General features: G+C 31.7%; 1 protein-coding gene across 2 annotated transcripts; it reads right to left on the reverse strand.

The window, feature by feature from the left end:
• Positions 1–1,784: 1,784 nt before the first annotated feature.
• LOC117175838 lies at positions 1,785–8,058 on the reverse strand. Of its 2 annotated transcripts, XR_004467543.1 has the most exons (3): positions 7,745–8,058; positions 7,474–7,661; positions 7,129–7,392 (listed from the first exon to the last, which is right to left on the reverse strand). XR_004467543.1 is itself a non-coding variant. In XM_033365615.1 (2 exons), the coding sequence occupies exons 1-2, from the start codon at positions 7,921–7,923 to the stop codon at positions 2,342–2,344; spliced, it is 309 nt and encodes a 102-aa protein (XP_033221506.1). In that variant the 5' UTR covers positions 7,924–8,058; the 3' UTR covers positions 1,785–2,341. The 2 variants fall into 2 exon arrangements, 1 of the variants encoding a protein (XP_033221506.1); XM_033365615.1 differs by lacking the exons at positions 7,129–7,392; positions 7,474–7,661 and adding an exon at positions 1,785–2,471.
• Positions 8,059–9,488: the final 1,430 nt, after the last annotated feature.

Here is a 9,488-nt window from a genome sequence, read left to right on the forward strand (position 1 = left end):
TGCCAGTTATAGTTTTGTGAGAAGCACGAAGTACTACAAGGAGACCGCATGTCATTTATTTCGACTGGCGCCAGTTCGCTATCGTCTGTTATCAAAATTTTATGCCAACGCAGATTAGATATTCCCTTCAGCGAAAATATAAAATTAGAAATTTTCGTTTGCTATAGAGTACCGAGTGTGTTTATAGGTTAAGTTTGGTTATGTCAAGTGTCAGTTAGTATCGCGAATGCAGTGATAATGCTTGTATAATTTATACAATTATATGAGTAATACCATTAAAACAAGAGGAGGAATATAAAAACAATAGAACACAAGTATAGATATTGAGGATTTTGCGTCAAATAACTCTCTTTCTGTGCTCTACTACTCGAACGCAGCCCTTCCAAAAACAACGCGACATTGTTGTATCTTTTATTATAAAGGTTTTTAACACTGACACTTTGCACAACAATTTTTTCCACTAAACACAAACACCTTGCAATTTCACAACGGCATTAATAGATTATATTTATACCGGTTCAAAATTTACATCACATGTTCTCGTAGTTCCTAGATTTTTCCGCACGTAGCGCTATCATCTGGGAAGAAATGAAAATTTGAGGACAGTTGATCGCGATTGTGGGTTTTTTTTCCACCATCCTCGCTATAGGCGTGCTATTTAGTGAAAAAATTCTGATACATTTTTTTAATTCAGCCTTTTTATTTACCTCATTCAATATAAATATATAATTTTAGGATACTCAACCCAAGCGCACCGAGTGTTTGCTTCATTCACGCACGGGCGTGCCTCGCATGGCGTGCGTCACATGCCTCCACAGTGGGCGCATCCTGCGCGCCAATTGTTATAAGGGTATCATTACATTTTTCTTCTATTGTTTAAATAAGACTTCTTATACAATTTATTTTGTTGAGAATGTTTTCTACAGTCCTATTATAATTATCTAGATTCCCTGTCACCGTTATGTTGCTTTTATCTGCATTTACGTAAACTAAATGTTTACTACCCTTTTGAAAATTTGCAACAAGGTCAAAAGATTTTTCCAGGTTCTTGAAGTTATTATTTCGGTTTCTTCGGTCCGCCAGGGCGAACAACAATCTAGTCGGCCTTTGTACTTCCCGCACATTTGTGCACACAATTTTTATAATTAAAGGTCAAAGTATCGACAAAACTGTAATTTAGCGTTTGCGAATTATCTTTTGTTAAAGCTTCTTTGGTTTTAACTAAAACATTCTCATCAAATGTCTCATGCTTCGCCCTCGATGTTTTCCAAAATGTAAACTTTTCTAGATTATGTTCAGCACTATTATATCAAATGTACATTACATTTATTTTTCTACCCCGGCCCGGGAGTGATAATTCATTTATTGCAAAATAAAGTACAAATTTTATTTATAATGAATAGTTTAGTATTTTCATTCCTTATTTTGCTCTAAATTTTATTCTCAGCTACTCTGAAAAATGTATCGCTTCAATCAATTTATATTATTACAATTCATTATATGCATTGGTATTGAAACAGATGTATTTTTACTGTCTTGTTTTTACAATTTAAAAAGTGCGCCTTCTATAAATAAACTATTTCGTTATCAAGAAAATTTATTAACTAATTTTTTATTATCAACAATATTGTTTATAGATTAAAACGAAGCCTAAAATAAAAACTAAGAGTTCCATGAAAAAATGATTAATAACGAATTCGGAGTTTTTTCTGGGTGAATAAATTCCATCCATTTATTTGTTTCGTAGTTTGTTTCTTTTGTCCCAAAATACAATTTTTTTTTACTTTTTATGTTTAGTACGGCGGTTAATGGACATATTTTACCTATGAGGTGTTTTCTCTTTTATAAACGACTATTTCAAGAAGGTATATACACTAACTCTCAGTCAGGAAGTCAAAGATAGTTTAAGTTTAGTTGAAGATTAATTTATTTAAATAGCTGGAGGGGAAAAATGTCATAAATTTATAAAAATACAAAACTCAAATTGAATTCTTTGAATATAGAGGAAAGATGACATTTCAACAGTGCTTTGCCACTAGGAACTGCCACTAATAATGGTCCTTTTGGCATGCACTGCTATAAAATTCATAGCATATAACGTTTTCTTTCGATCAATTTCAGTGACCCGAATACTTTTTCTTGCATTTCCATGAATTAGTGGTGAGTTTGCAGGATTCTTGCGCTGTAGGTCTAGATCTATAGTGAATAGTCCATCCTCCTAGGTATATTTTACAACTACATTTAGAAGAATTGGGAAAGTCTATCAATGCTGGGACCATCTGGCTGACCTTCAGTCCCTCGTCGGCTGCTCGTATTATCTCAAGTTCTAGCGGGTCTTCAGTTAGTGGGATGCACTCAAGAGGCTTCTCTTTTGTAAGCAGTGCTCGGTGGCACTTGATGAGACCTTTATACTCGTAGTGCTTTGAACTGAAATATAAGATCTATAAGATCCTTCAAATCCTATGAAATTCCTGAAATACCATAAAATTCCGTTAAATTTCTTGTCTGTAAGCATTCGATTTAAATATGTCTTGCTGGCCGGTATGATGGTTGTTCGTTCTGAACCTAAACCCGACCTCATGAATCCTTGTATGAGCGAGTTTTCAAAACAAGTTACAAGTCTCCATTCAGAAGGCATCCGAACATAGTTTCCGGATCACGATACAGAAATTACGCTGAAATTCACTCCTTTGTGCTTCGTTGCTGATTACGCTGCTCGGCTAATCTCATAGAATAGATATCAGTATAACGCATACTATGGTTGTAGTTATTGCCAGGTTTATATATCCAGAATATATCGATTATTTACATAATGGAGTTTTGGGTTAACCGAGCAATGCTGGAATACGTGGAATAAAGAGGATTTTTCTCCTGCTCAGCGAAACACTATTGATGAGTTTATCATTCTCATACAACCTCCGAGAAATTTGCGCAGAATTCCTAAAAAAATATCAAGGTGAGGCGTATGGAAGGGTACTCATTGGAAATTTTGCTTACTTTTTTTAGTTTTCTAATAATATCGACATTTTTACCGGACCGTATGTTAACCCACTACGCTCTGTTTGTGAACTTAATGAATACATTATTGAAAATCGAGATTTCCGAGAATGAGCTGGATAGATGCAAACAGGATTTAGTTGTTTTCGTGGCGGTTTACGAGACGTTATATGGGACGGCAAAAATAACTTTCAATGTTCATATTATTCTTCACGCTAGCGAATATTGTTAAAATATTTTCATTAAAAAAGAATGACTAAAAGTGCTTTCAAAATTGAAGATGTAATGCTTTTTGGTTCAAATATAAAGAATATATTTTAGATAGAGAGAGAATATGAAAGATGTTTTATTGACGATTATCTACAATAGTACCAAATATGTCCGCTTGAAAAAGTGTAATGATACCGCTATGCTTCTAAAAAGGGGCAAAATAACTCAAATTACCGAAATAAAAGTTCGCTTTGACCAGAACATTGAGTTTGAAGTCTCTGAATTAGTTCTTCTTTATTCATAATGTGTCCCCTAAGGGTTTAAATGTCTGCCATTCCTTACAATCTTTCCGACACATATTTAAAGTAAAAAGATATTTTACACAAGTGCCGATTTATAAATCAGAAATTAAATGCAAAGTAGTTGCTCTAGATTTGAAAGACGTCCAATGAGTTTGTTTAATTCCAAACACTATTAAGGCGCAGTAATTTTGTAATAAAATTGTTCAGGCCATGTTATACTTACCCAACATTTTATTTTAATTTTATTTCATTTTCACAATTATCATTTTTGCATCTCAATTCGTGTGGACGTGAGTTTTTGCAAAACAAATGCCGGTAGGATAGTAATCGCACTGGATAAATGATTGTCAATTGAAAATTTTATTTTATCATTATCGCATTTTAGTCATTCTTTTCTTAATGAAAATATTTTAACAATGTTGGCTAGCTTCTTTTAATAGATAGGGATTACGCGGTTTCAATGTGTAATACAATCGACTCATTGTTTTTTAGTAATTTGTTGTTCGACGATTTTTTGACCGTTTATCATGTTCTTTATCGAGTGAATGTTATTCTCAAAGGGAAACGCTGAAGACACCCAAAAAGGGCCAAATATTCTTACAGAGTGAACAGCGTGAAGAAGAATATGAATATTGAAAGTCATTTTTGCCACCCCATATAACTTCTCATAATCCGCCACGAAAACCGTTAAATCTTGTTCGCATCTATCCAGCTAATCTTCGGAAATCTCGGTTTTTAATAATGTATTCGTTAAGTTCACGAAGAGAGCGGAGTGAGTCCGGTAAAAATGTCGATAATATTAGAAAACTAAAAAAAAAGTAAGCAAAATTTCCCATGAGTACCCTTTCACACGCCTCTCTTTGATATTGTTTAAGGAAGTCTGCGCAAATCTCTCGGAGGTTGTATGAGCATGATAAGCTCATCAATGGCGCTTTGCTGAGAATGAGAAAAATCCTTTTTATTCCACGTATTCCAGCATTGCTCGGTTACACCCAAGACTCCATTATGTAAATAATTGATATATTCTAGATATATAAACCTGGATGATAGCAATAACTACTACCACAGTATGCGTTATACTGATATCTATTCTGTAAGATTGACAAGCAGCGTAATCAGCAACGACGCACAAAGGAGTGAATTTCAGGGTAATTTCTGCATCGAGATTCGGAAACTATGTTCGGATGCCTTCTGAATGGAGACGTGTTACTTGTTTTGAAAACTCGCTCATATAAGGATTTATGAGGTCGGGTTTAGGTTCAGAACGAAGAATCATCATACCAGTGCTGGTAACGAGCAGAGAGTATTCTAGAGAGTATTGATGGGATATCTATATCGAAATATCGAAAATATCATTATTCAGAGTCCGATATATCGATATTTACAAACCGATATATCAATGACAATATCGATATTTTGTCATAATTTCGATATCTCATCACTTTTTTTCACTTGACAGAATGCGCTTTTTAGTTAAATAGTGAGTGAAAAAACAAATAAAAACTGAATACAAGTAAACGTAAGTAGACATTATATTTTTAATTAATTATTTATCTTTGTATATTTTCTAATCTGTATTATGTGAATATTTGTAAGTACAGTGAAACACTTCAATAGCCCTCCCTTCTATAGCCATTACGAGAATTTACGCCGCGCCGTAGTTAGGTATAACAGGAACTGCGCGGGGCCGCAGGGTCTGCGGTTGTCACTCAGGCGAGCAGCCAGGCGTGAACAAACAAAAGCGGAGCGGTCTATAATGAGTTAGTTCACACTAACCGTCAGCCCCAAAATCGGCGCTATAAAAGAGTTTCACTGTAATAGAAGTCTGAGTCAGCACGGGCGCAATTAACTTCAAACGCTTACAAATGCAATATAAATTTCGACTTAAAATCTTACGAATTTAAAGTGTTTCATATTGCACTCAATATGGTCTTCACATTAATTTTATTTGAAAGAATGTTGTCAATTACTATCCTATTTTCGTCATACATATCCTCTGTCTTGTGTGTTTATATAGTTATTGGGCTACGTTTCTTTTTGGGTGGGGGTGGGGGGATTGCCTAAAGTTATTAACTTAGTTTATGGACAGCCCCTTACATACAATAATTTTTTTTCATAAGAAAACAGTAATTACATTCTAAATTAATTACTTCCACGCAGTTACAGCTGCCTGACTCAGGAGACTTATTTAAAATATAGTTACTGTATTTATTTTAAAAAAATAGTCCTACTTGTTTAGATTTATTATTTTCCTACTATTAAATCAATTTATTGTCTTTAATTAGGCTAATAAACACTCGCAGAAATCAACAAAACATATGGAATTTAAAACCAAAACCAACAAATAATAATGCAACACTTAGCAATGCATATTAAATGCAAGTCCTTTATTGTTTAAACAAAATATTTTGGTACAAGTTTATAGAAAATTATATGTTTGTTTTTGTACAAACTTACTTTCTGTTGCAGGTTTGAGGAGAAGAATGATCATACAAAAATTATTATATTAAACTATTTGTTTGCTTTAATATATTTGTTTTAATAATAATATTTTTATACTCATTATAATTATTTATTCGTTTAAAAGAAAAAATATCGATAATGTCGATAATTTTTATCCGATATATCGATCTTAAAATCCTATATCATAAAAATATATAATTTATGAGTTACTATCAACTACCACTATTAAATTACTATAAGATTCCAAAAATTACAAAATGCGATACTTATTAGTGATTCAATTTTCAAACATTTTTTTCCTAAAAATGTAAGTTTACATATTTTTTTTAATTAAACAAATAAAAAAAGTTGGATTTAACTAACAGAGACGAATTGTCAAGAAAATACTTGATTTGAAAAAAATTGATTTTCTAACAAAAAAGACGAATTTTCAATAAAATACTTTTTATTTTTCTACAAAACCGTTGCTTTTTTAACTACAAATGTAATAGTTTACATGATAAATTTTTAAACCAAAATTATGAATTTTCAACAAAATAGTTAAATGATCTATTTAGAAAAATTACTTTTTACAAAAAAAGGAATATTCTACTAAAGTTACTAATATTCAACCAAAAAAATGAACTTTTAAGAAAGTTATTCAACTTTGAACCAGCTTTCAACCATTTTTAACATAAAAATGAAATAATTCACATTTCAGAAGGAAAAAGATTTGAATACAAAAGGAACTTGGATTTAACCAAGCAAGAAGCTTTTTTTTAACTTGATTTTTAACCCAAAAAATGGGTTTTCACAAAAAATTACGAATTTTCAACAAACTACATACATTTTTAGTCCAAGAGTTCAATTTTCCATCAAGTTGTTGATTTTTTTAAGGCGAATCCACAAATTTTGTACAAAACAGTTGAATTTTCAACCTGAAAATGCGAATTTTGAAAACAAAATTAAATTTTCCGCCAAAACAGATTAATTTTAACCAGACAGTTGCAGTTTTTTACCAAAAAGGTGAAATTTTAAACCAAAAAGATGAATTTCAAACAAAATATCTGAATTTATTATCAAAAAAACAAATTTTTTATTTAAAACGAAAACTTTAATGATATTGTTGAATTTTCAAGAAAAAAACGGTCTATTAATTCAATTGAAATTTAAGTGAAAAAATAAGGACACGGGGAAAGGCTGTGGTTTCAAAGTTTACAAAATAAATAATAAACTACTATTAACTATTATTATTACATTACTATGAGGTTTCAAAAATTAAAAAATGCAATACGAATTATCTAAGTACAGATTTTTAAGCAGCAGCACTCTCGGATATGTCGTCAAAATGCACTTTTTGTCAAAATGATCGGAACAGATCCCAGAACTCATTTTCAAGTCTCCATTGACTCCCACAGCAAATCGGGTCTACTTTGCGCTACTGAAAATATTAATTACCATAATGAATTGCAAATTCTTATTAGTTGGATTTCACTTCCACCGTATATGTATATTCACTTACTGCACGTTCTCAGAAAGTGCAAAGACGAACGCAAACAATACTAGAGTATACTCAAATTTCTGATCAGTTTTACTTTTAGTTTGTCAACTCGCAGATCCGTTTCCTCCATACTGGGTACAACATTTTTTTCATGCATTTTTTGCTTCAATTCATCAACACTTCGATTCAGGAGTAGACATTTGTTTCAGCTTTAAATAGTTAAAATAATATCTAATTACTTACAATTAGGATTGCAATACGTCCGAATATATATTATGAATATTATACTTACATTTCCGGATCATTTGGTACCCGAGAAAACGAAGATTCATTGTCATCTCTAGAGTTGCGTTTGCAGAAACTACGCAACAATACAAAACCATTTTTGTTCAAAACTTCATAAAAACACACGATTTTATTGTTTTTGTTTTGATTTGCAATTTCCAAACAAGCCGTTAACCCGTTAGCCATACACTAATGTATATACAAATCGGACTCGCAGGCCAAATTCACCGTAATAGTGTTGCAACCCAGTCACAGAGGCGCTACTGTCGCGTATACGCTCAGCTTCCACTCTCTATAATACCTTCTGGTAACGAGTGCCCCGAACTCTTCTTCGCATGCATCGCGCTCGGTCTCTGATTCGTTGCTGTTCGCGCGCAACTTTAAATCCTAAAAAATAAAATTTTTGTTTTTTATCATGAATAATGTCATTTTAACTTATATAAATGTTTACTAGACCGACATTAATGAATCTTGATAGAAATAAAAATTTATTTGATGCATACTGTGTAAATAAAAAATACCCTTTTGAACTCACTTGTATTTTTCTTGCATATTTTTCATTATTCGAAAATTGTGTTATTTAAAGTTTATTAAAATATTAAAATTCATTGACAATCTTGTCTTTCAATAGAATTATATTAATTAATACAAAAATTGATATACTTAGCCAAAACAATCACAACATAACAACCATAACACAGTATGCACTTAATAAATTTTTATTTTTATCAAGATTCATTAATATCGATCTAATAAACGTTTATATAAGTTAAAATGACATTATTTATAATAAACAATAAAAATGTTATTTTTTAGCATTTCAAATTGCGCGCGAACAATAACAGATCAGAGACCGAGCGCGACGCATGCGTAGAAGAATTCGGGGCACATATTACGAGCACTGCACCATACCGGCCAGCAAGACATATTTAAATCGAATAGTCCTTTTCATTATAAGTGGGTTGTCAGTTTTGAAATTCACCTAGCATTCAAATTCCTGAAATAAATGCAAATTCGATTTTTTTGGTTTGAAAATTTTTCTCTGAAAATTCGTACAATAAAAGAAATATGAATAGAAAATGGCGAAAAAATTGTTTGTAATAAATACGTCAAACTGAAAGAAGTGAAAATATTTTTTTATTCATGTTTTTATATAGTACTTTTTAAATCAGGGTGACCGCTTGATGGGAAGGTAGGAATTTTTTGTAACCCTACCGAAAAGAATCTTTGAGTATATACTAAAAATTCTTTAGGTAAAAGAATCTCAGAGAAATTCTCTGCAGGCACTTAGGTAGATATTTTTAAAGGCCCAGGAAGCTCGTTTAAGTCGTCTGAAGGCTTTAAAATATCCTTTCCGAAATTGAAATAAGAATACGATCATAAATAACAAGCAGAGAGGCTATCTCAATAGAGTAGCCGACACTCAAGGGTCCTTTGTTAAGCTTTCGGATTAAAATTTAGAAGTAGATTTTTTTTAATTTTATAGTTAACAGCCTAAAACATAATAATTCGGAATCTATGGGTTTCGATGACTTCAGATATCTAACTTTTTTTTAATGCTTAAAATTAGAATTAATAGAATGTTTCTCGTAAATCGAATGAGATACGCCAAAAAATAGAACATTTTTAAATTCAACTAGAAAATTGTATATCAGTATATAAGTTATAATTATAAATAAGAATAATGAGAAAATTCATCAATTAATCAAAAGGAGCATTATATTACCGTCGTACCACTCTTAAAAGGACGA

The sequence above is a fragment of the Belonocnema kinseyi genome, chromosome 7, assembly GCF_010883055.1.
Source record: "Belonocnema kinseyi isolate 2016_QV_RU_SX_M_011 chromosome 7, B_treatae_v1, whole genome shotgun sequence".
In the NCBI taxonomy this organism is placed as follows: Eukaryota; Metazoa; Arthropoda; class Insecta; order Hymenoptera; family Cynipidae; genus Belonocnema; species Belonocnema kinseyi.

Bases quoted from the DNA above. Each gene is read 5' to 3' on its own strand.
- LOC117175838 (XM_033365615.1), bottom strand. From the start codon at position 7,923: ATGGCTAACGGGTTAACGGCTTGTTTGGAAATTGCAAATCAAAACAAA. The intron at 2,472-7,744 runs GTAAGTATAATA...ATGGTATTTCAG, and splicing joins GTACCAAATGATCCGGAAAT to GAATTTCATAGGATTTGAAG.